A 26,333-nucleotide genomic window follows, 5' to 3' on the forward strand; every position below is an offset into this window, starting at 1 on the left:
CGCACCACCCCAACCCCCGACGACGGCGCAGGTCAACCCAGTCACAAGAGTGGACTCCACCACCCTGATCCCTGAACACCCCCGTCGGGCCCGGGACCCCCCCATGGCCACAGCACCAAGCGCCACGGACGTCCCCACAGCCGCCCCCACAGCCGCCGGGCACCTACCCAACCGTGGAGTCCTGATGAGACCCGAGGGACCCCCACATGCCCCAAAACACCACGACATTGCCTGACTTAGTATAACTTTCGTTATGTTATGCCGTTATGCCATCGATAAAAGTAGCCCATATTTCATAAAATAAATCAAGTTTAAATCGTGTTTTTAGATACTGCCATCAGTTTTTCCATTGTATTTGATTAATAAATGTCATATACACATACATATACACGTGTCACATATAGTCAGAGAAACTGGAGTGCTGTGAGGCAGAAGGGTTGATAACTTCTTGGTGATGTCCAGAATGTTTGGATACGTGGGCAGAGCCAGATGGCATGAAAGTAGTCATCTCTGGTATTAAGGGAACAATGAGAACAAACGTCTTTATCCATGAATCCCATTTTGAACATTTTGTGTTGGGTGATATGAGCTCTGTGCAAAATCTTATACGGGATGTGTTGCATTTAGTAATGATGGTCAGAGAAAAGGTGTTGCAAACAAGCTTCCACGGGTTGATATCGGTGGAAACAGCAAGATCTCTTTCCCATTCCATGGTAGGTAAAGATAGTTGAATCTTTTCATAAAGGTTTTAGTATGAGGTTGGGTTGTAGGATGTATTTTTTTAATTTGCTGTAGTTGAAGGAATTGCAGGAAACTGACCAACTGACCGATATTATACCTTTGGGTTAAGGTTTGGAAGGATATAAGCAAATTGTTTTCAAAAATGTGTTCCAGATGAGTAATTCCTTGTCTTTTCCAAGACCTGAAGATTATTGGTCTGTTTTTAAACCAGAAAATCCAGGTTGTGCCAGATTGGAGTGAATTTGTTTGGAGAATAGAGTGTGAGTTTGAGGAATCTCCACAAGGCTGACAGAGTCGTTGCAATGAATGTGTTTTTAAAGCAATTATGTTTCCTTATTTATTCAGTAAGTAATGGGAGATCAGATATTGAGTAATCCTGACATTCTGTTTTTCAATGTCTCCCCATCCATGGCCCAATTGTTGCGTTGGTTGTAACCATTGAATTATAAATTGAAGATGGTTCGCAAAATAGTAGTATCTGAAGTTTGGGGCTGCTAGGCCTCCACAGTCTTTCTTTTTCTGTAGAGTAGTTTAATTCTTGGTTTCTTTTATTTCCGATAGAATTTGTTGATTATTGAGTATGAAACCAATTTACTGTTGGTTGGACTGGGGTCATAGAAAATATATAGTTTATTTTGGGTCGTATTTTCATTTTCACTGCTGCTATCCTACCAATTAGTGAGAAATTTCTTCCATCGAATGAGGTCTTCTTCAATGGATTTGAACAATCCAACAAAAAATTTGAACAACATTACATTACATTACATTACATTTAGCAGATGCTTTTATCCAAAGCGACTTACAATTGTTCAATCACCGACGGACGCAGCCATCAGGAGCAATTAGGGGTTAAGTGTCTTGCTCAAGGACACTACAGCATGCTAGCAGGAGGAGCCTGGGATCGAACCAGCAACCTTTAGATCACTAGACCACCAGCTCTACCGCCTGAGCTACCATCCCCAAATATACAAAACATCAAAATTGAACATAATTCGGTTGTAGAAAAAGGAAAAATTCTTAATTTAACTACTGGATAAAAAATCCCTTATCCAATATTTTTTGAAAAGGGCAATATCAATGAAAAACAAGGTAACAAACAGTGCAACCGACATCACCAATAACAAATGTTCCCAAGTGACAAACCGCATGCTTCATTCAAAAGTGTGTGCAAGTTAATTTTCAGAAATCCCCGGTGAGTCACAGGTCTAGTAGCTGCGTCTGTATGTCTGTCTCTGTGTGTGCGCTGTCAGGCAAGTCTAGCCACAGCATGAGATCTTAGATCTATTTCCTCAGGCCCCCCTTTGGGAAGTTACATTTGCTTTCAGTGCAGGAGACAAAACAGAACAGTTTGTAAAGTTGATTGACATATGTGTATTGCCGCCCAAGACTAAGAGAACTAGTGAATTATTTGCACTGAAGGCCACCGTTGCATCATAATTAGAGGGTCCATGGATATGGAGAAGCATCAAATACTTAATAACATTTAATGTCCTCATTAGGATGTCTTTGTTCCTTGTCTTACCAGTATTCTTTACAGACACTGCCAACTATCCTCTCTTAAAATGTGTTTACTCATTTCCATGAAAGCCTTTCTGTAGCGCCATGGCTGTCTACTGAGGTTCTTCAATATGCGGCGGCGCGACTGGTGTTCAACCAGCCAAAGAGGGCACATGTCACTCCGCTGCTCATCGAGCTCCACTGGTTACCTGTAGCCGCCCGCATCAAGTTCAAGTCTCTTATGCTGGCCTACAGAGTGATTGTTGGGAATGCTCCCGCCTACTTAAATGCTCTTGTAAGAGCACATGTTGCCCCCCGGATGCTGCCCTCGTCTAATGAGTGTCGCCTGGCTCTGCCGGCCATACAGCCACGGCAATCCAGGCTATTCTCATTTGTAGTTCCACGTTGGTGGAACGAGCTGTCAAAAATGACCAGAGCGGGGACCTCCCTCTCTGTCTTTAAGAAGCACCTGAAGATCCAGCTCTTCAGTGAGTATCTCCTGTCCTAACCTACAATTACTTAGCACCACCTTGCAGTATTTATTGTTACACGAATGTTGTTGTTACACTAATCTCTGTCGCAATGTAGCTGAATGTTATTCTCCCTTGTAAGTCGCTTTGGATAAAAGCGTCTGCTAAATGACTAAATGTAAATGTAAATGTTCAATAGATGTTCCATCTTGGCATGCTGTGTTTTGTCCCTCACTACACACATTTTACAATCCTGATACTGACGGAAAGCATACTGCTCATCAGTAGTTCTTAAAAACAAGTCTACAATATTCTGATATGTTTTCTAAGAGTCAATTGATCTTGAAACATCGTTAAAGCAAACCAAAGTGCAAAATGATACAAAAGCTTAAGCTACAAAGTTCATAGACCCACCCCCCCCTCCCCCAAACACCCACACAGTCAAGTAGGCTGAGGGTGTGAAAATACAGTCATCTTAACGGTCTAGCTCATTGTTGACATCAAAGATTCACCTGGTTCAAAGTGTGTTTCAATTAGAAATAGAAAAAATAGTTTCAAATAATGTTAGAAATTCCCAAATTGCAATGGATTGATATGTTCCAATGGTAACTGACGCTATGCAGCTACTGTTGTTAGCTAGCATCGACACCAGGATACCTGTCAATGAGTGCCATGTATTTGAATATTGGCAGTATTTCCCACTTTTCTCTTTCGTGGCTTTTCAATGGCTGGAACCATTTCAGATGAGCGGAACCTACAGTAGTTCCCAGTACTTAGGAAGTTAGAACATTTAACATTCTGTAGGAGAAAATCAGTTCTGAAACCTGTTCCACTTTGATAGTTGTTGGTCCCAAACGTAAGCATCATGAGTATGACCAAGCCGCCATCAACCGCCATTTTAAAATACCTGTAAACAGCCCATTTATCACTTACTGCTTGCTCATCTACAGTAACGACCATCCCCTTCCTACCATTGTTTTATAAAATGAATTCGAAAGCCAGAACACAACAAACAGCTACTGATTATCCGACAACAAAGTTTAAGCACTAATTTTGCTGTGTGGCGAAATACTTGATCAAACCTCAGCTGTTGGTTTGGCCTCACCCCCCTTGATTTGCATCATTTCCACTTTTCCGGGTTCCGGGCCTTCATAGTTCCTCATTAAGTTCCTGTACCGTGCTGGAAAATCAGCTTTTTTGAGGTGAAATAAGAGGTACTATTGTATTGGTATTGGTATTGGTATTGGTATTGGGGCGTGGTTAAGGCGTCACCCATAGGTGGAGAGCCAGGTGTGGCTTGTTCGAGGGGCAGATACAGCTGCAAGAGGTGAGCATAATTAATAGAGGTTATTTAAAGCCTGTTTGACATGGTTTGTGCTCTCTTGCAGTGAAGCTGGGTCCGACAGCATACTCCCGAGAGCCTGGAGAGGCCCCAGAGTTTTGAGCAATTTTGAGAAGTATTTATGTTAAACAAAAAGACCTCTGTGGGGAACATGAACATTTCACTGTGTTCCTTCTACCCCAACCCCAATAGGTTGCAGGAAACTGTCACAAGGTGTAATGGATTTGTGTGTGTGTGTGTCTACAGAGTAGAGTCGTTTTCCTAGAGCAGGAGACTCTTAAGCAGCTAGGCTCTACGAAAGGTGAAAGGTCAGCAGGAGGAGGAAACCAGATAAGAGGTTAAAGAAACAAAAAGCACCATGGCGCAGCACTGCCAGGGAGGGGGTCAGGGAGCACACACACACACACACACACACACACACACACACACACACACACACACACACACACACACACACACACACACACACACACACACACACACACACACACACACACACACACACAATATCTCACAGGAACATGCTGGATCAACTGTAGATCGGTAGAACAATGCCCAGAGGAACCTGGCAGCTGCCAGCGGCTTTGAAGGTTTGTTTTCTTGAGACTACCGTAACTTGTGCCAAGGTGCCAGTGTCTGGCACCTTGGCACACGTCCACGTCCAATCAACTGGACGTAGGGAACACATGTAGGAGACAAATAACATTCATCAAAGCTTCATTAAAAAGTCAGTTGAACAAATGGTGAAAGGAAAAAAAGATTCCAATTACAGACAGTAATCAAAGTTAGATTTCCTTATCAAACTGATGACATGTTACTCAAGTCACTCATGTTACTCAGTCCTTAGTCTTGTTGTGTTGTGTCTTTTGTGTTGTCTTTTTGCACTTTCATGTTATATGTTGTGTGTTACAAATATTACTGCACATTTGGAGTATGGGGAAATGCAATTTTGATCCTCTGTGTAATTACGTGTTGCATGGTACGATTGACAATAAAGTACACTTTGAACTTTGAAGTTCCCCATTTAAGTTTAACACTTGAACTACACCAGGCGCATTGGCGCAGTATACGGATGCAAGGCGGAGCGTAGTTTTTTACCTTCTACACAGTGAAGCATCGCTGTTGTCTAAGAGGGAGGAGGAATATTGAAGACAATAGCGATATTAATCTTTTTGAACACATAGCTTGATAATAGGTTTTATTGTCTGAAATACCGCCAATGCTTTAATTAGTTTTTATGTAAAAAAAAAATTCTATGATTTCTGCTTATTACTTCTTTTAAAGGGTATAATAATTTTTTTTATAGTAGCCTGCCATAAATAACTTACATTTAAATATCATTTAAATGTGAGCTACAACTGTAATTGTTGAAATTGGTCAGTGGCTATGTTGGTACTGTATTGCATTATTTATACGTATTACATATATTTCTGTTTTTTTAAACGGGTGCTGGTCAATAAGCAAATCCGACATCAGCTCTAGGTCTCTGGTACAATGTAGGATTGGCCTAAAACACACTGAAATTTATGGCGCTCTTTACAAAATCATTTCTATGTAGTTTTATCTAATGTTTCAATGGAAAAAGCTCACACAGTTGAAAAAAAAATGTCGCAAGGCTAACAGATAGGCTAATAGATTCAATAGGAAGTGGGGACTTATGACCCTGCGCCTGGCGTCGTTCCAGTGTTACTGCCAGTCAATCGTGGAATGGACCACAAAGTATTTCTACTGTGAATGGCTAGAGTGAGTTTAGGAGAAAACCAGGGATTTGTATGTCTTGTATGGCGCATATCTCTCAGTCATGTGTGTAAATTTGTGAGAGAAATAGTGAAGGCTAAATCTCTTGCAGGGATCTTGCAGGTTCCTTCAATATTGCAGTGAATTACTATTAGGCCTGTGTGTTTGTTATATACAGTTTTTTTAAATGAACCAAATCAGAGATAACATGAACTAACTTCCACACTTCCACCCGTAACAAGTATGGCTATATGGATACTGCAGTGAATTTTTTTTCCTTCCTCCAACAAATGTACAAAAGGGGCAGAGATGGTGGAGATTATGTCCATTGCCTTGGCAGTAGAAGAAAAACCACAGCACCCCAAGGCAAGAGCCCGTTTGATATGGTGATGATGCTGCAATCAGGACAAACTATCAAAATGGCTATTGTCCTCAAAAGCTAAGACTTTGCAAATGAGGCTGCAATCAGCGTGGAAGATTGCACAGACATTTTACTCCACCGCACTATGTGAACTGCATTCACAGAAGCATTTGGAACTGATACTCATATAGAGATATATTGAGACTATGAAGTACAAGAAGTGGAATACTGAGATTTACTGCGAAATCATTTTGTTGTTCAGGAACAGCAACTATCAGAACCCTGCACAAAAATTGGTTCACTTAAGTGTAGCCTCATGGTATAGTGCGTTTGTGTTTGATAAATGAATGGAGGCAGGTTGTACAACAGGTGCGAGCATTAATCTGCAGATCTGAACTCACTCTCCAAGTGATGACCCTTCCCTTCTGGAAGGATCTGCTCAGGTATTATTACAAGTAATTATAGTGCTGACCCTCAGCCCAGCAACAGCTGTGGATCTCACACACACACACACACACACACACACACACACACACACACACACACACACACACACACACACACACACACACACACACACACACACACACACACACACACACACACACACACACACACACACACACACACCTCGGTTGTTAATTACAATTTTTAATTGAGACAAACTCTTATTATTCTACTGTGCTTGGTGAGATACAGTAGAACTTATATCACTATGACACACTGTCCCAGCTGATGTTATACAGCCTCTTCCATTTCAGGAAGAAAAGGTCCCTGCAGGTTCAATAAGGAGCCAGTCAATGTAGTAGTTTAGTACAACATTATAGACAAATATACCACCATTCCATCCCACCATCATCAGAGAAGCTGAAGAAATTACCGATTTCTTACATTTTTACAGAAATCAATGAATAGTCCAATTCATCTAACAATACACTCATGCTGAAATATTTCCAATACAAATATATTTAAGGTAAGTGCATGCATTATGCTGTTAAGTTAACAGTTCATCGGTTCAGCGCTGAATCAGTTTGCTCTTATCGTACAGGACTCAAACTCAATTCCAAATCCCTTGGTAAAGTAAAAAAATATAAACATTATATGTGTCTTCGCCAGTCCTTGATAGCCAGTAGATACACATACACACGCACTTGAGGCCGATCATAGATACAGGAGGATCAAAGGTCTGTCTCCTCATCAATCAAGCGCTGCACTTGGCAGCCACTTTGAAGCGCTGTCCTCACCGTCTGCATGGGGAGGTGTTTGTTTGCTTGCGTGTGTTTGTGTGCGTGTCTGCGAGAGACAAATATTGGCAAACAACCACACACTCTCTGGGGAGCGTAGTATAAACGGATGGTCGGGAAAAGATGCAGCCTTCAACAAGTGTCTGATGATGATTCCAAGAAAATCAAGAAACAAAAACATAGACCTTTAACAGCACAATGCACACACACTGTTCTGTCCCAGAACACACACAAAAATTTGGCTTATTGACGTGACTTAAAGTGCTGAAGGGAAGAACAGCGCAAAAGAGCACAACGGCAGAGGATGGTGTAGGGACAGTGCCGATTTGAGGAGCAAGACTGAACAACAATTGAAAAATACAAAGGGGAATGGAGGAAGGCAGCTGAGATAAAGTCACTTACAGAGAAGTTGGCTCACACGGCCACCATCTCGATTGATGCTGGCAGGTAGCATTTGTGGCTAACAAGACCAGAGTCCTTTGTCATTGAGTCGTCGTTATCTAAAGCTCTGTCGTACATTTCAACATCCACATTTCATACTTATGATGCACCCTGAATTGTAAACAACACAAGTGTTAAAGGTTGCTCCGACGGACACTCTTGCCACAAAAAGCGTTGCTTTTCCACTTAACCTTTAACCTTTCACCCAGACCTCCACAAAATGCAGGAAAATGGCATTACAACCTTCAAACGTGGTGTGAACCTGAATTGGTGGATTTGAACACAAAGATGTGGCCGATTGTCCAGTCTTGCTGATGCTGTGTCTCCGTTTGTGGCGCCATATATAGTGTTGTTAAAAACTGATACAGTTGAGATATTTTGTGTGGAAATAGTAGGGAAACAAACTAAGTGAAATTAGAAAAGCAGTGGGGGAGAAAGGAAGACAACTGAGTGATGTGGGAAAAAAATAAGAAAAGCAAAAGAGGAGAAAGAGGAGTAGAGGGCATAATGGCTGGGTGGTAGGTGATCTGGTGGTAACCTGTGAGCATTGACCGCCCCGCATGGGCCTTAAGACATACTGCAAGGTCAAAGTTCAACCAAAGAGGCCAAAGGTCCAATAAGCTCCATTGACTGCTGTGGGCACATCGAGGAAAGGAGCTGAAGCGAAAGGCAAAAGAAGACATTCTGAAAGGAGGGGTGGTGGAAAAGGCCTGAGCACAGGAGCAGGCGGGGAAGAAAACACAGCAGTAGAGAAAGAGAAAGGAAAAGAGGAGAGAGCGAGTAGGAAGAGGAGATTAGACAAAAGTGAGGAGGAATGAATAAGGAAAAGAAAGGCATGGAGAGTCAGTGAAAAGATTTGAGTTCAAGTACGGGGGGAGGAGAAGAAAGGAGCCTGAAAATAAACTAATCTCTACTCCCAACACTGTAATTACCACTGTCAAAACAACAGTGAGGAGCGATCTAAACTGGGAGTCCGGGGCCTCTAATTTCAGGTCTTTAACGTTTTAATATATATTTCCCTGTGATTTTATTTTGATGGCCAAACACAAGAAATTAAGTCAGCATTTTTCCTCTGATCTTGTTACATTCTGTAACATTAATTGGTAAGCACACACAAGTATATTTGTGTGTGTGTAAATGGAGAAGCTGCGTATGTAAACATATGGAGTGCTAGAGCTTCAGTGAGGGAATTTGGGTGTATGTATCCGCAAAATGTGTTTGAGTGTGTAAATCATGTCATTGCACTTGTATGTTTACAATATGGATAAGGCTTGCTGTTTTATGGCCACATTATGATGAGGCCAAAGGGAGTGGGTACTCTTCACGGAGGCCACAATGTTACACTGCCATGTTTCTTCTACAGCAGCCCAGAACAAACAAACCAAACACTGGCTCTAGAGAGGGCCTTTCGTGTTTTTCGCAGCCGCCATGTTGCACCGCTATGAGGGGGAGTATTTATTTGGTTGTGATCTGCAACCTCATCATCGCTAGATGCCTCTAAATTCTACACTGTACCTTTAAGAGGAACCCACAGGGGAATGTGTGTTTCCTCACTCTTTACTCAGGTTCTAATTATTAAATATGTTTTTTTCCCCTGAGCTAATTATCTTTTAACCTTGATAGTAAATACCTGGCATCTTGGAGTGAAGTGTGGACGAAAGGTACAGTAGAGGCACTCTTGGCAACTTAGGTTTTACTTAAGCCTCCCTTTTGTCATTAATCGTTCTGTCACTTCCCCGGCATCACTACCCTGACCATGATAACTGCCAAACATTAACATCCGGCTCTTTTAACAAGAATGAGGAATTGGAGATCAAGAAAAGATTAAACTGTGAGCCATGAAGAAGCAAGAGCAGATCTGATACACTGATCAGCAGCATGGCGCATGCTGAGCCTGAACTGACTATTCCTAGAAATATAAATTTAGATGGATAAGATAACATTAAGATAACAGTTTAAATAGTCCATCCAATAATTCATTTCACCTGTTCAATCCACTTCAGTCAGTTTAGCAGTTAAGCATTCATGTGCTTCATGCGCAAGAGAATGCAAGTTCTAAGTCTTACCAATCAGTACTTCTCATTCTCAGACATGATATCACAGCCCCCAGCCGTGCCCCCAGTTATCAGTTTTTCTTGTGTTTCTGCGCCGTTCCTCTTCCCTTGTGTCTCCTGTCTCCCCCTGTTTGTCTCTGTATGTGTGCGTGTGTGCTGGTGTGGGCGTGGCTCCTGTCTTCACTCTCCGGCTTTAACAAATTATGTCCCAGATTTCAACGGAGGTAAGAATTATTGCGAATCTATTGATTATAAGAATCTCTGCTTGCCTAATTTGGGGATTTACTTCAGAATACACACTCCCTTTAAGGACACTCCAACACTTGAGGTAAGAATTTAGTTGCTGGGCGGGATCTGAACTTTTTTGGGGGTTTTTAAGATTAGCCATTTATTTCATTATCCTCCAAACCTCACACTTTTAACACCTGCGGCCTTGTGTCCTATCTCAAACAAATCTAGCAATGAGCCATAACTAAATCATTCTTTTCGTTGTTTAATCTGACTAATTAGCGCAAACAAGGGCTGCAGGCTTCAGGCCTCGTTCCAATTTAATGAGCGGTGCTGGGGGACACACAATATTGTTCTCCCCTGGCTGCTCCCTGAGATCCACAGCTAACTAGTGGGGTGGGTCTGCTTGCAAATCACCCATCCCTCTAATCCTCAACCACAAACTGTCTCACCTGCAAAAAAAAATCATTAACCCGCTGTGTAGTCCAAAATGAAGAACTATGTGGCATGCACACGTACACTTTCATTTGACATGATGTGAGGTTGTCAGTGAGCTGGCACGAGACCGCGTCAGCTAATAAAAGAGTATGTAAAACATACATCAATGAAAAGACACCAAATAATTCACTGTGAAACATCTAGCAAAATTTAGAGTTTGTCAACAGCTCTGGAAAATATCTAGGTCATCCTTATTTAGTCTTTTGGCATACGCCACGCAAATAAGCTGAAGTCATGACCCATCTCTCCCAAAGGACATAAGCTGAAAAGATACTGAAAATCTATTTTATTATTGGATGAAAACTACACAAAAGGTTACCCTGTGACCCTTTTCTATCACTCAGGAAGTTGGCGGGAGCCTTGGGTAGAAGAATACATTAGTTATACTTAACGATTTGATATTGGTGGACACTGGCTTATGTTGTAAGGCCTCTGCTTCCAGGGGTGGTAGGGAAAGGCTATAGATAGTCTCTCAGTCTCATGCAAGGATCAGTTACACAATTAAGCAAATTACAGTATTTGTAGAATAAAGTAAGATTTTTCCTCTGTATTCAGCAAGAAAAGAAAAAACTAGAGGCTTGTCCAATGCCCCTAAGAGAATTCCGTTCTTTTTGAAATGTATGGATTGGACATGGATTAGAGAATATAATGGCTGGCAAGATGGGTTTTTCTGCAGAGGAAGAAGGGGAATTGATTTAAAGACTTGAGATTTGCCAAGGCTTTGGCTTCATCCAAGTTACAAAGTCGCTACCCAGCAAAGTCGACCTCAAGGGGTCTACTTAAGAGAATTGTCCAGTGAGGGCAGAAAGGCAGCAGAGGGCTTATTCAGGTGAAATTCCGGCGGGGGGGGATTGACACTCCGTAGACCAAAGCTTACTAGAAAGCAGCCCCTAATAAGGGGTCATAGGTGGGCTGTGCCAAGGGCTAAAAAGCAAAAGACGGCTTATCCAGGTTAGAAAGGTGACATTCTTGTTGGACTGTGCTGTGGCCTTCAGGCCACAAGGACAACAATAAACATACCTAGATATTTCCCGTCTGGGGAAATGCTAGGGGATGCTAGATCAATAATCTATTTGGCAAACAAGGGTTACTCCAAATGACTAATTAATAACCAATATATTCTATTAGTTTATGGTTGATCTTTTTTCAAACTGAAATTTAGGCAAAACATTCTCCAGGCATACGTCCACTGACTGAAATTATCCTAATATCATAGTGGAGTGCAGTGTTAATCTTTAAATTGGTTTATATACTGCAAAATCCTATGGATTTGGCAAATGCATGTACTAGTTTGTAAATATATACTGTATCAGTCTTGGAGAGAATATCTTCTTCCTCTTTGTCCATATTGTTTTCAGAGTATAAATAAATGAATTTCCTTCTGCAACACTGCTGAAACTGTATTACTCTACACTACCATAACAATGTCAAACAGAAGCTCTGACCGGCACAGAAATGATCAGACGCTGTGAAAAATGAAACCACTGGTGTTCTGTTGAGGTCATGCAGCCACCTGTGACCTGTTTATTTGTGCGTGTTCATGACCTCTCCAACCAACCCTCGGGTGAAGGTTTCTTTTAGCCATAAACAACCCCTTCTGGCCTTTCAAAACAACCCATTTTCTCCTCTGTCAATCTGTTTGCTTGTGTGTATGAATACATGTGTGTCGGCTCCAGGGTCCTGGCCTGGACTTGTACATAGTGCCCTGACATTTTAACCTGACCTTGCTTGTTTCAATAACACCTTATTATCCACTTCGACTTTCAATCCGACCCCACCCTGAAATTATTTTTTCAACTCCAGTCTGTCCTTCCTCATTGACTATTTTCTTTCTTATCATTCTTAAATACTCCAAAGTCCATTTTTCTACCTTTCTCGTGGCAAGAATCTTTGATTAATCTCCTTTGTAGATGCTGCACACAGAGCTATAACAATGCTTTGTTAGGATGTAAATGTCACTGCCCCCCAAGTGCCGGAGCATTTGCACAATCATTATGTCTTGTAAAAGGCAGCATACAGAAGTGAGCACTTGGCTTGCGCTTAACCTGGTCTGCTGTGGCTGACCTACTTGTCCAGAGGGCTGAGTACACCAGACAGTGGAACCTGTGTTGACTCTATCCTTGTTTAGACAAAAGCGTTGAACAGATTTGGATGCAGTCCTTCCACAAATTTCCACTTACGCTTGCTCTCTCTTTCACGCACATGCACACGCGCAGCACAGCACAGCACAGCACAGCAGTGGAAGCAGACAGTGAGGTCAGCAAATGTCTAAGAAAGGCATTGAGGCAAAAGATGGGGATAGAGGACAGAGAGACATTAAAAAGGGATCCGCAGGAAACAACACATTTGGTAAGAAAACAGTCAAGAAAACTATCAAAGACACGATACTGACATATGATGTGCTTATTCAGATCTGTATTTGTAGTGCTACATCTAAACACAACTGAACTGCGTGTGACAAAAAAATGAATATAGATCAGATACATTTCTGGAAACCAGAATTGTCTTATAAACACACTGCAAAAATAGGAATACATATTCTACATCCCTGTCTGTGCTTTTGCCCCATTTGTGCTTAATTTATTCTGCAATGCAGAAATCGCAAAGAAGCAGTGGTGTGTGAGCCTAATGGCACTGCGTCGAGCCGGAGGTTCTGCGGGGGCAGGGAGCAAAGCGAGTGCTGAGTCACTGCATCAGGGCCCTGGCAGCCGGCAACAAGACAGGAAGATAACAGTGCCGGTACCGTGGGAGCCTGCTGGGGGGGGATAGGACGCCGGCATCTGTTACCGTGGCCAGAGTGAAGGAAAAGGGAGAGAGGAGGAGGGGGGTAAGCATGAGAGGACAGGAGGAGAAGAGAGGTAACAGAAGGATAGGACAGGAGAGCCAAAACAAGAAAAGCAACGACACGTGAGGCAGTGCAAGGAGAGGCAGGTGGAGGGGTGGAGGGCAGTAGGAGGAGGGGAAGTGCCAGTAGCCAAGGTGAGAGCAGGATGGAGAATACCACAAATAATAAGTGAAGTAAGGTGAGTGGGAATCTGTGATGTGTGTGGAGGAAAGAGTAGAGTACAGTAGACACTAGAAGAGTTTAGTATTTACTGGATGGTGAAGGAAACTACGGTGAGCCGCTGTGGAGTGAAAGGTGCTTCGGAACTTGAAAAAAAAAAAATACAACTTCCCTGTTAAGGGCTTCACAACAACAACACAAGTAGATGACACAAAATTGCTAATAATTCAGATGCAAATTTGGCGCACACACCCATTGCAAAGTGTTTTTGCGAATAAGTCCAAAAAACACTAAAACACTGCAGCAATTCAGTGAATATAGTGCCAGATTGATTTGCATCCCCATTACTTGTACTGAACCACTATGGCTGTACAGAGCTGTGCATGCAGTGAATGAAACCTACTAACATACTATGAGGGGTGAATATAAATAAAGGATACATTTCAAAAAAATCGAAAACTATTCCTTTAAACTCTGGAATTCTGAATTTGCTGGTTTTTTTTGTTTTTTACATTCGGCCAAAATCTTCTTCCGTAAATTATGTAGATGCCAGTCGCTTGTAAAGCTGAGCAACAGCAAATAAAGGCTTTCCCGTAGCACTTGGACCAAAAGCAATCCTGACAAGAGGCTAAAATCCACCTGACGAATAATTGGTGTTGCTTTGTGGACAGTTTGAACGTCAGTTAACACCAAGCATCTTGAGCAGCAATGCTATTTGGAAACTGCTTGTAGAATAAAAATGTTGACACACTGATATGCTACCAGCAGTGGAACATTTCCACATATACGGTTTCTGGAGAAAACAAAAAGTAATTCAGAGCTTCATATCCCTTTTCATTTCTGAGTATGAAGCGATTTGGGAGTGGTTTATTTTAGGCGAGGCGAAGGAACAGCACTTGGATCTGCAACTCAAAAATAACAACAATGTGTGTCTGTGTGAGTGAGACTATAGGCATGTTGGATTGCAGTTGAGTGAATCAGCTCCTTTCTCCCTGCTGACCTGGGGCTAGACGGTCCGTCAGACCTGCAAATAGGGATCGCACGCACGCACGCACGCACGCACGCACGCACGCACGCACGCACGCACGCACGCCAATTCCTTTATGCTTTAGCTAACTCTCTCAGAGACAAACAATCACACTCAGTCTGGTCAGTCTTCAACATCTGAAATGGCGATAATAAATGAAGAACAGATGACAACTCTTTGGCCACAGACCTGCCATCCATTCTTGCTGCCCGTGGGAATGTGGCAGGACACAGTGACATGCGTACACAAGACCGAGTAAAAACACTAAAGTATAAACACACATCCCTGCATTCCTTTCTGTCTGTGTGAAGATGAGACCATTTACTGATCTTGTTTAGCCGATACCTGAACAGCTCTTTCATAGGGAAAAGCTGCTTTGATCACTCTGGTTATGGCAGGTAAACTCAGCCACTGTTACTTAAGTTTGTCATTACAGCGAGGTGAGGCACAGCGATAGCGAATAGGGCGGTTTTTCCCCCGTCGTTTAAGACTGTCAACTGATGCGATGATCCCGCTAGAGCTTGGCACTAAACCAAAGTTATCGTCTTTCAAATGCAATGTATTGTCATGAAATGAATATATCGTCATACTGTCCTAGTCCATTACTAACAAGGGATGTTAACAATTAATCGACTATCGATTAATTCCTAATAAGAATATAAACTATTGAGATTTAGTCTCATCAACAAAAACTGAACAATTTGCGGTCTTGTTGTAATGTTATTGAGTATTTGCAGGCGCAGGGCTTTTCATGAAAAATAATAGCCAGCCAGGAGGTAGTAGTACTCAACAGAACAACAGGGAGCAGTCGAGAAAATAAATGCCAAGTGGAGTAGGAAGTAGTAGTAGAAGTAGATGGAGGCTTCAGGAAGAATCGCGAACAACAAACATGGTTGCATGTAGGAAACAGGAGCTTCTTGATGCCGAGGAGGAAACTATGTTTATTGTTGCTCAACAACTAAGGCTGCGTTCAGATGGAACACGGTAGACAGGAACGGGATAACGGCACTTTATGAACGGCACGGTGGAGGAAAAAAAACCCCAGAGCAGGAGAGAGGTACGACAGCAAAACAAAACAAGCGATATGTTGCTATGGTGATGACTTCAATAAAATATATTTAACTAAATTATTTTGTGTTTGTTATTATATATAAGAATTTTAGTAATGTTTACTAATTTTATTAGTGTCTCATTGTCCATTTCTACACCAGACTTGATCTGCTACGTAATATGCCGCTCATTCCGACGCAGAGGACTGCAAAAAAGTTAAAATATTTAACTTGCGCGAAGACTGGTCGTAAATATTTCTGTATGTGCGGACCAGCTCAGTGAATTTTAAAATTTAATGAGGAGAAAGGCTCGTCGCACCAAGTCACAAAATCTCAGAGGTACGCGACATCACGTAGGTCCCCACGCAACATGGCACCACCCCCTGGTGACGTCATTAGCTTTTACGTTATCAGTTCATCGACAATTGTTTGTTAAGGTTAACAACTATCGATTTAGGAAATTCTTTAAATTTGCATCCTATTACTAACAAACCTTAAATTAAGCAATGTCTTAAAGTCTCTTTAATACTGAATTTATTGAAGTAGAATTTGTTTAATCCTTATTTACATTAAACCCTGTCCGTGAAACCACCACAATACATTTTTCCAGAGTTACGCGCAGGAAATTTGCTTATGAAAGGTTCTTCCCTTTATATCAAATAAATGGATCAAATAAAGCCTTTTGAAATTAAAAGGGCTTTTGTGGAACTCTAAAGAGCACAGGCCGTAATCGTAGACCTGTGCTCAGCAAACAGTCTTAACATTATGCGCCACTCAGCAGAGAGCGAGTGAGGCAAGAATGGGAGAGAGACAGAGAGACTGTGTCCCTGCTTTTGTGTCAGCTGACCTTGAAGGAAAGAGGGTAGGATGTCCTCCCTTAAGTCCAGAGGAACCATACACACCGGCATGAGAGAAGGAAATACAAAACGGATACAACGCAAGAACAACTACAGGGTTAAGTGTCCGAGTTGTGCTTCTTGTGTTGGAAGACACTGACCCAAGTGGCCTCCAGAGCCTGTATCTTCCAACACACATCTGTAAGAACAACGTATGCTTTTGTGTATTGGATTTGTTTGCAATGTTATATGCATGTACACACGCTAGGTTACATGCTAAAGTATATTTCTTAAGAGCTGACGGGAGTTGGTGGGAGGCCTGATTGACAAATCAGTTGTTGCGTAGAAAAAGTCCAAATTTAACCCAAGCCATTTCGGGCCAAAAACTTAAACAAACATAAAATGCACATCATGACTCATTCGTATTTTTCTTCAAACATTTTGTTTCATCGAGACAACACAGCTGCTAATTCTATACAACAGCCATAAGAAACAATATGGTTGAAATGCCTTTAAAGGTCCAAGTGTAAATTTTAATGCAAAACAAAGAGCTGATGCTTATCCTCACAAAAGGGCAGTTTTTGGACCATCTCCAATACACATCTCTAAACACGCAAATGCAGTGTGTTTGACAGTCTGTGTGTGTGTGCGTGTGTGTTTTTACCAGTCTGGGGTTGGTGCTTCGTCTCGTCCAGCACCAGGCTGTTCATGCATTTAATCTCCCAGTCTTGGACCTCTGTCTTCCACAGAACTGGCACCAACACAGCATACTGGGCCCTGTAGGGGAGGGGAGTGAGCGAACACACACACACACACACACACACACACACACACACACACACACACACACACACACACACACACACACACACACACACACACACACACACACACACACACACACACACCAGATATACTGATCAACAAAGACGACAATAAATACAGACTACAATAATTACAACTTCTTCAACAAGTCCTCAAGTGCAAGTAATCAGATTCTGTGTTACGTTTTGTTAGATTTTTACCTCATTTCAACTTTTATACTGTACACACTGTGCACATAATTGTGCTTGTCTCCTAAGCACATACTATTAAGACTCTTAAAATGTGAGGCTACGGGAGCCTGTTCCTGTGTTCAGAAATAGAAAAAAGGAGTAAGTAAGGAGACGCAGCAGCAGTGACTGATGAAGCTGGCCTCATCAGTGTGGAGTTAACAAATTATGTGTCAACTCGTCCGACGAGGAGACAGTGTCAATGGGGGTGAATGGTTGAATGAATTAGTGGGGGCGGGGGGTGCATGGGAGTTTAGCGCAGAGGAGTGAAAGAGGTGAAAGTGATGGGTGTGGACATTATAATAGAATAGAGTAATTTATCACAAGTATCTTTTTCACGGCACAGGCTCACAAATACAAATAGCTGACACAAAAAATGACATTGTATTTGTTATTTTTGTTGAATCTTTTGCAGTTATTATGACTACATTGCTGGCTCTCAGTTTATATAATGTGTTGTATAGAAATAACTCTTGAACAAAATTTCCAATTGTTCTCAATGGTCTAGTGTTAAAAGGTAAACAAAAGGTGACATTTTTATTCCATTATTTAGTAAATCAGGAATTGTGTATCTTCTTGGCACCTGTAAGAAACCCCACTATGGAAGAAAAGTTAACATAATAGATTCAAACACAGAAATATAGTTTATTTGTTTTCCAATCTGTGCTTCAGTATCAACCTTTAACCTGGGGTTGGAGGGGGTCACTTAATGATAATTTAAAAACTTGTTGTACTATTACCACCCTGAAGCCCCGCCCCTCGCTGGCTCACTGTTTGCTAAAAGATTATTAATATTAGACGTGTCGCGTGTCCATATTGCACCAAATTCAACACTGCACATCCTTGGGTCCCCAGTAACACACCTGCCAAGCGCGAAGTAGAGCGGATGAGCGGTTGTCGAAAGAATCGAAGGACATACAGACAGAGATTCTTTCTTTATTAGTTAGACAATTATTAGAATTATTACCCAGTTATTGAAATCTGGCATAGTAATGATGCGACTGGGTATTGATTTTAACAATGTCATGAACTTATCAGATTAGCCATATCTGTTTGTTTTTTTTACTAGTTTCCAGGCAGGGAAAAGTAGAAAGAATAAGAGGTGAGTGGGGGAGTTCAGCACAGAGGAGGTGAAGACTCCCGAAGTGATAAGAGGGGGCGAAAAAGTGCACTGTGGGGGAACAATTTCATTCTTGAGGCTGTGGTGGTTTTTTTTTCTTCGTTGTGTGGTTGTGGTGTATTGTTGCTGCCCTCGGCCTGTAGGAGACAGTTGATTGACACCGGGAGAAAAGATGAATGAGCCGCTTTAACCAATCATTAATCAGCACGCCTTCTGCAGCAGGGGTGGGGGCTAAAATCCTCTCTCTCTCGACGAGAGAAGTTTGAATCCCGCCGCGTCGCCTTTCCCGCCCCGCTAGTTGAATAAAAATAATCTCTCTCTCTCTCTCTCTCTCTCTCTCTCTCTCTCTCTCTCTCTCTCTCTCTCTCTCTCTCTCTCTCTCTCTCTCTCTCTCTCTCTCTCTCTCTCTCTCTCTCTCTCTCTCTCTCTCTCTCTCTCTCTCTCTCTCTCTCTCTCTCTCTCTCTCTCAGAAAACCTTCAGAAAACAACAAATTATTTGTATCAGAGTTGTTGTTTTTTTAACCCAGCCATACTATCCAACTGGGTGGGACTGGCTCCTGGGTGAGATCCTTGAAATTTCTGTCTCCAACTGTCGGCATACTGTATGAATGAGTGCGTTGTCAGGAAATGACAGTCCCACGGGAAGTGACGAGGATGAAATATTATAAATAGGAGGTAACATGAGTCTGTTTCGAAGAATAATTCAAAGGGAGGGAAGAATAATTCAATACTGAGGGATCTGTTGTTATGGTGTTGTATGCAAATTAGACTTAAAGAAACAGAACCCTTGCGTCTTGTGACCCAAGGGCCAAAATGTATCCTGTTATCCTATTAAGTGATTCTGATTTTGTGATTCTAATAATTCTAAGCTACTTTTCTGTCGAAACAAAGATGTGTCAGCGTCTTGCTATGAAACAGTGGTTAACCTTCCCTCGCACTCTGCTTTGACCGTTTAGTCTTTCCGCCCTCTCAGGTGCATGATTAAGTTTTTTATCACCGAGGTCCGAGCAGCTCGCTTTAATTCCCGGGCAACCTGACTTATCTGGGTCCAAGGTAAACACGCTCGACGATCCGACGCACAGGAGCTGGACTCCACAAAAGGCACAAAGACAGGAGTGTAAAACTTAAAATCACTTGGTGGGAGCTTAGCTGTTAGAACAAATATGATAAACTGGATTGTAACGGGCACCGAGCCACCCCGGCTGAAATGGTTGTATACACAAACCCGGTGACCCTGCTGAGTCACCATAGCGACTGCTCTGTATCAAACAAACATGTCCGGAGGCCACGTGACGTTTATATTCAACGCAGTGACTGACTGGGAGCTGAATGGGGACACGCCACTGAAGAAAGACTAATTTAGCATAAAAAGTGTGTTTAATCCAAACATGTCCAAAAAGAAAGACATGACTACAGCCATACAATGAGACTTTTCCATTTCTGGGAAACAGCTCGGCCGTCAGAACATGTTCAGTCTGCGCCGCCCGCTGAGGTGATTGATATTCATGAGCTGCCTGTGGTTCTATTGAAGAAAAAGTATAAAAAATGCTCCACTCCATTTCAAGAAAGTGTTCCTCAAAAAGGATTTGGTGTTTTTTTTACATCCACACATGAATGCACAAACAACAGGCTTCAGCTCATAGAAAGTTAATCGAAAACTGTCTTTGTATTAACAGTCCTAATTTTTGCATGCAAAACCTAAATGATAGCCATTTAGCTGACGATCAAAATAGTTGCGATTAACAATTTCATTATATGAATAAAACGTATAATAATATGGCTAGCTATTAAAGAAGAGACATTTATTGGCATTGAAGAATGGAACATAAACATTTGTAGAGCCCATTTTCTTTGTTCATTTTCCTCAACCAAACTGATAAAAATTAACCTAATTTACCTTTCTAACATTTGTTTCAAATTCCCCTTAAATTTGGATGGAAACATAATATGACCACAGATCACAATCCTTTTACCAAAGGATTGTGATCTGCTCAAATAATTGTGATCTGGCGATGATGTAATACATGTGACAGCTCTAAAGTTACCTTTGGATACATACTACATGAATACAGTATATACTATGTGATGCTATACTCCACATCGGTATGTCCATGGGATGCGTGCATGTTCTGTCGATTGGATCATGCATTAGGTGTACTCACACATCCGCGGGCACTCTGAGCAGCAGGGGCAGCACTGCACCCTCGTCAGCCAGAGCCATCAGACGGGACTCCATTAGCTGGAAGACGGTCAGAGCCGTCTGAAACACCACGGACAGTCCTGGGAACAGACACAGTGCGAGGCATCCTTTCAAATGACATGACCATCTGGAATAAGACGGCTTCAACAAACCTATTCAAAACGTTCTGAATATGAGGATACTGTGCTACCGAATTTTAGACTTCTTGTTCAGAACAGCTGCAGTGTCTCTCATGCTTCAACACAAATAATCAGCGGACAGTTGAGGTAGTTGTGACAAGAAATCCATCACTACCAGCGGCTGTTTATCACCACAAACCAAAAATTACTTTTGTACCTTGAACCTTTTAATTACTATGCCTATTGGAATTGCCTGTACCAAGCAAACACCCTTTGTACAGTGTACTGTGCACACAGTTCAGTCTGTGTACTGGATAGTACACGTTCTTTGAAATGCTGTAAGTAATATGAAGTGATTGGTGGTTTATTTGTTCCAAATATCAGGAAGACGGTCACAGAAAGACACTATAAAGAAAAAAAAGTCTGAAAGCCCGAAAATTCAAAAATAGGTTTTTTGTTGGCTTCAAAACAACAAGGTTTCTTGGCCTCGGATCCTATGCAACTTGTTGAAAAATCAAGTCAAGCATTTTGTTTTGGAAAACTAGAGTTTTGGTTGTACACAGTCCTACTTTTACCATTACTGCGATGAACATCAGATTATTAAGGTTGATATTTTGTAAAACCCTTATCTCCATGTTGCCTAGCCCTGTGTTTTTTTGTTGCTGAATGTGTATTTATTTTATTTATATATTTTTACCATGCAGCATGATGAGGTCCCAGATGGCCAGGACAGTGTCCCAGCAGGGCAGAGAGGTGAAGAGGGTGAGGAACCACGGCATGACAAAATGCACTGAGAGCACGCCCACCGAGGCCTGGAGAGGAGAGAAGGTGAGGAGAAGTGGGGGGGGTAAAAGTAGGGTCATTTTATGCGTATGTGAAATGTATTTAAGCATATCTTCTGATGCTTTGGTGGAGAAAATGTAATAGTGGATGTGTTCTGCTGAACAGGGTTATGACAAAGAGCCTAGCGCTACAGAAAACGCTAACCTTTGGAAATAGAAATTAAACAGCATCCACTCCCAGCCTGGGACAAGCCTCTGTGGTGTGTGTGTGTGTGTGTGTGTGTGTGTGTGTGTGTGTTCTAAAACGGCAGCCTTTCTCTTAGATCTGCTGACTCGAGGTGAGGAATTGCAATCCCTCCAAAGACACTCATCCAGCACAAATGACAGGAGATGGGTGAGGATTGGAGTGTTTGTGTGTTTGTGTGTGTGTGTGTGTGTTTGTGTGTGTATAGAGCAGGGGCCGCTGAAGATGCAATCACTATGGGACTGAGAAGAAAGAGGGATTGTGTGGTTGTGCCTGTGTGTTTGTGAGAGTAAATGACAGCACAATGGGGCCCATTTGATAATGGATGCGCCGCAGTGACCGCTCTCCAGCAGATGAACTTCTCATCACTCATCACCATAACTGTGGCGAAAGATAATACACACATAATGCACACACTGACGCTGTGTTCCTCACTGTTATCATCAGCTTCCAGGATAAGTTTAAATTGAAGACCAATACGATATATGGCGCAGCATATCCGCAAAAAAGTGAATACAAATCCTTGCCATGCCTTGCTATGGACGAGCAATAAATATCAAGCAATAAACCGTATCAATTAAACATTTCAGACTAGGGCCTCAACATCAGTGGTATTAAAATGATGATGAAATCAAGATAATTGCCTATCAAACCACACAATTTTGTAGTCTAAATGAATGAGAAGATATGGCCCACGGATTCTAACTCATTCATTTGAAAAATAAACATTTTATATCATCCTTCACATGCGCATATATTATGGTAAACCATATTCAAATTCAAAGTGACTCTCTTGGGATTTGCATAAACAGATTTCCTGATAATTATTGTGCAAAATTCCCCAGAATTATTCTGATGAATTCTTCCACATTGCCCAGTTTTAGTTAAATCAGAAATGATTTTAAATAAGTAATCAGTCAACAAGTATCAGAAATTTCACTGTATGCGCACTATCGTCCACTTTACTTTAAGTGTGAATAAAAAAAAAAACAATGGCTTCTGGAACACTACTACTACGTCAGCTCGATGATGACTTTGGCCATTTCGAACTGCCCTGACTTCTGTCGCGGGCGGTTGTTGTCATAGAAAAGTAGCTAATTAATAGGTAATTACCACATTGCATTGCGGCACGCAAGCGTAGTGTGCCGTGTTTGCATACTACAATATTTCACCAGATGTCATCATGGTACTCTTCATTAACACTAAAAACTCAGATACTTATTCGGCAGACTAAACAGTACGCTAGTGTGCCATTTGTGACACAGCTCTAGTCTGGACATCTTACCATGTGCTCAAAAAGCTGTGGCTTCCTGTGCTTCAGGAACTGATCAAACACCTTCACCTGATGCTGGATCCTGATTGGACATAATGTATAGAGTACATCAGAACAACACTGTCTCTTTAAGTGCAAAGCTTTACATAAAATACTGCAACGATAACTGACTGTTGTCTTCCCCAAAGCATTGGTGATATTTATTTCAGAATATGTTACCGTGTACAGTATGCTTACTTGGTGAGGCTGAGGTCGAACAGCTGTGCCAGGTATTTGGGTTTGTCCAGCAGTGCCACCAGGGCCCAAAACGCTTCTTCCTCTCCCAACTGCATCAGCAGCACCGCCGCTATGTAAGACATCCCTGGCAAAACCCAGACAAGAAGGAAATAAGATAAATAAATATTACATCCAGTCCGCTTTTGGCTCAAAATTCTCCAGAGGACATGAGTGGATAGATTTTGCTCGTTTGAGTGCCTTTCTAAACTCAATACGTGTCTATGATCCTCTGCTACCTCATAGTGGTCAGTGTTTGTACTGCAGCCCCTTTCACCCAAAGTCCACCCTGGTCAATATAGGATCTATGTTCAGCCCTCCATTGGAAAGACTGTAAACCAATTTTATTTTCCAGACCCAAACACACACGCGGTAGTTTACATGGCTGTCTATGGATAATAACATTTTTATTTTTACCTTGGCTGTATCCGACCTGAGGGTTGTACTTGGCATAGGCGATGAGGACCCTGAAGAGTTTGGCCTGGCCCTCGATGGCCTCCGGGCTTTCCCCCATCAGCGATCGGTGAGTTGGGAAGGAGCGCTCTGCGGGATGGTCATAATTAGAACCTCTTTCAATAACGATTTTGCAGAAGAAAATTCGGACAAACCCCGAACTTTCAGAGAGCGCCGAACTCACGCAGATCCAAGGCGATCTGACGGAAGAGTGTCACGTCGTCTCTGGAGTAGCCAGGGTCCGGGCAGCCAAGCTCTTGCTGTTCGGTCGAGCCCAGGTCGTTCTGGGTTTCGCTCAGCGTTGCGATAGCGGACAGGATCCCGTACTCGCTGACCCCCAGGTCCACCAAGGGGCCCCGCACCTCGGACAGGCAGGTCTGTGAGAGAGCAGTCGAGAGAGAATCTTTCACGGCTATGAGCCAACGCGCAACAGCAGTTAAAGTTCAACATCCAATATTGGTTTCTAGCATCGTGCCGGTGCACGTTACCTGGTAGTTAAAATCGCTGGCTTCTCTCAGACTGTCGATGCCAAGGAGACACTTCCACACCCGGCCCCGTAAAGTAGGAGGGATGCCCATCCTGATGAACCGCTCAATCTGGAACGGAACACATCACGTTCTGCTCGGGGAAAGGACAAAGCCACTTCCATCAATGTAACCATAACAAATGACCGCAGTGAATCCCCACCTGGCTCCTGCAGATGAAGCTGCCCCCGTTCCAGTAGCTGAGCAGCTCACAAAGCTCCTTGACTCTTCCCGGGCTCAGCTGGGGGTAGCTGGCACAACATAAAAAGATATATATTGAAAAAATAATCTGAAAACAAGTGTTCCACGACAAACAGCTCACTGACCCGACTTCACTTAAGGGAGGCAGAGGATACATCGCGTGGGGAAATTGGGAGGTTTTTTCTTTTCCACATAGCTAACAAAGCCTATTCACTCTGTTATCAAACATCTTCCAGGATGTATTTCAAGACCCATACATGTATTCATATAAAAAGGAGTGTGTACTTAGTTGTTTGATTGGCATCTCAACTTACACCGTCTTCCAACATAAAGGGGTAATGCATGAAGCCGACTTTACACCGAATCCGTATACTCATCCCACGGTCAGACCCCCCCCCAGCGTCTAAGGTTGGGGGTCACTACATTTCCCCCGAGGTTTCCCCCTTTTCGGTGTGGAGCGTGTCTGTGCTGTGTTCGCAGCACACTGCAGGTGCACGGAATTCCATTCAAAATTGATTTTTTTTTTCCTTTTCCAACATCGGTTGAGCCTCGCCTTCACTTACAGGCGTTAAGTCCGATTATTCGACTTAAAAGTGTGCCTTCTTTTGTTCGATTGATTTGTTGTTTTTTTGTGAATGGTCGTCGAAAAAAAAGGCAAAACAATGAGTATCAAATAGGGGATTCTTTTTAACAAGATAGTCAGCGTCCCCCTTATGGGAGCAGCCGAAAGATAAAGAAGAAATGAATTAAACAGATGACCACTTTAACATGATCTCTTTTTTTTTTTTTAACAAATAAAAATGAATATTGTCGCACACAAATAAAGTTGTTGCGCATCGGATGCAACTTTTCCAGGACGACTCTTGTTTGCCAGGATATTCTGGGAGACTTCTGTCGTATTCCATGACCGGAATTCCATTACAAAAGTCCCGGATCTTTCAGGAGGCGTGGGAGCGCTGACGTTAGACGCTGTTTCTGCGTCACGTGAGTCACGAATAAATCACGCCATGACCTGGCTTTATTGACAATGGAGTGACGTCAGGGTGACGAACACACAACTGGAAGGGGCAGCAGAGAGACGATGGGGAGTGATATAAGACAGGAGATACTGCGGGATGACAAACAGCAGCGAAAATAGAGACAATGAGACGTCGTGCTGAAATACTCCCGAACACGAACACACAATGAGTTGAAGAACGTTTGAAATACTGCTGCGAACTAATCTCGCCCTCGCACCTGTAGTCGTGACATCGGTGATGCAGTTTGGGGTCTTTCCTTTTCGCCAGGGCGAAGCCGAACTCGTCGAAGCCCAGGGTCTCGCTGCGTCGCTTGGTCGTCGAGCTTCTCCGGCTGCCGTTGCTGCCGTTCCTCCTTCTCATGGTGAATCTTCAGAAGGGGGTCACGTTTCCAGCGGCAAAGCTGGCTCCTCGCCTTCTGCTTCCCTGTCAACATTCAAACACGCCGCGCCCCGCGTACGACGTCGGCGTCAACCGAAAGTGGGCGGGCTCGGTCGTCACCTGAGGAGATCTCGCGATAGGTCAGCGTCGGCGCGGATAATCGGCG

The 26,333-nt window shown here is 42.6% G+C and overlaps 1 protein-coding gene across 1 annotated transcript in view; it reads right to left on the bottom strand.

Moving 5' to 3' along the window:
- LOC307231595 (uncharacterized protein) overlaps positions 1 to 26,149 on the bottom strand; it is a gene marked incomplete at its 5' end in the record, with an annotated part of 61,322 nt that extends 35,173 nt beyond the window's left edge. Inside the window, 10 exons of the mRNA XM_080002360.1 lie at positions 17,194 to 17,306; positions 20,864 to 20,981; positions 21,718 to 21,832; positions 23,332 to 23,401; positions 23,557 to 23,680; positions 24,010 to 24,135; positions 24,230 to 24,422; positions 24,534 to 24,641; positions 24,733 to 24,820; positions 26,007 to 26,149. Of these exons, the coding sequence (XP_079858486.1) occupies positions 17,194 to 17,306; positions 20,864 to 20,981; positions 21,718 to 21,832; positions 23,332 to 23,401; positions 23,557 to 23,680; positions 24,010 to 24,135; positions 24,230 to 24,422; positions 24,534 to 24,641; positions 24,733 to 24,820; positions 26,007 to 26,149 (1,198 nt within the window). The remainder of the gene's footprint in view (positions 1 to 17,193; positions 17,307 to 20,863; positions 20,982 to 21,717; positions 21,833 to 23,331; positions 23,402 to 23,556; positions 23,681 to 24,009; positions 24,136 to 24,229; positions 24,423 to 24,533; positions 24,642 to 24,732; positions 24,821 to 26,006) is intronic.
- Positions 26,150 to 26,333: the final 184 nt, after the last annotated feature.

This window comes from Zeus faber, assembly GCF_960531495.2.
Source record: "Zeus faber genome assembly, chromosome: 6".
Classification (NCBI taxonomy): Eukaryota; Metazoa; Chordata; class Actinopteri; order Zeiformes; family Zeidae; genus Zeus; species Zeus faber.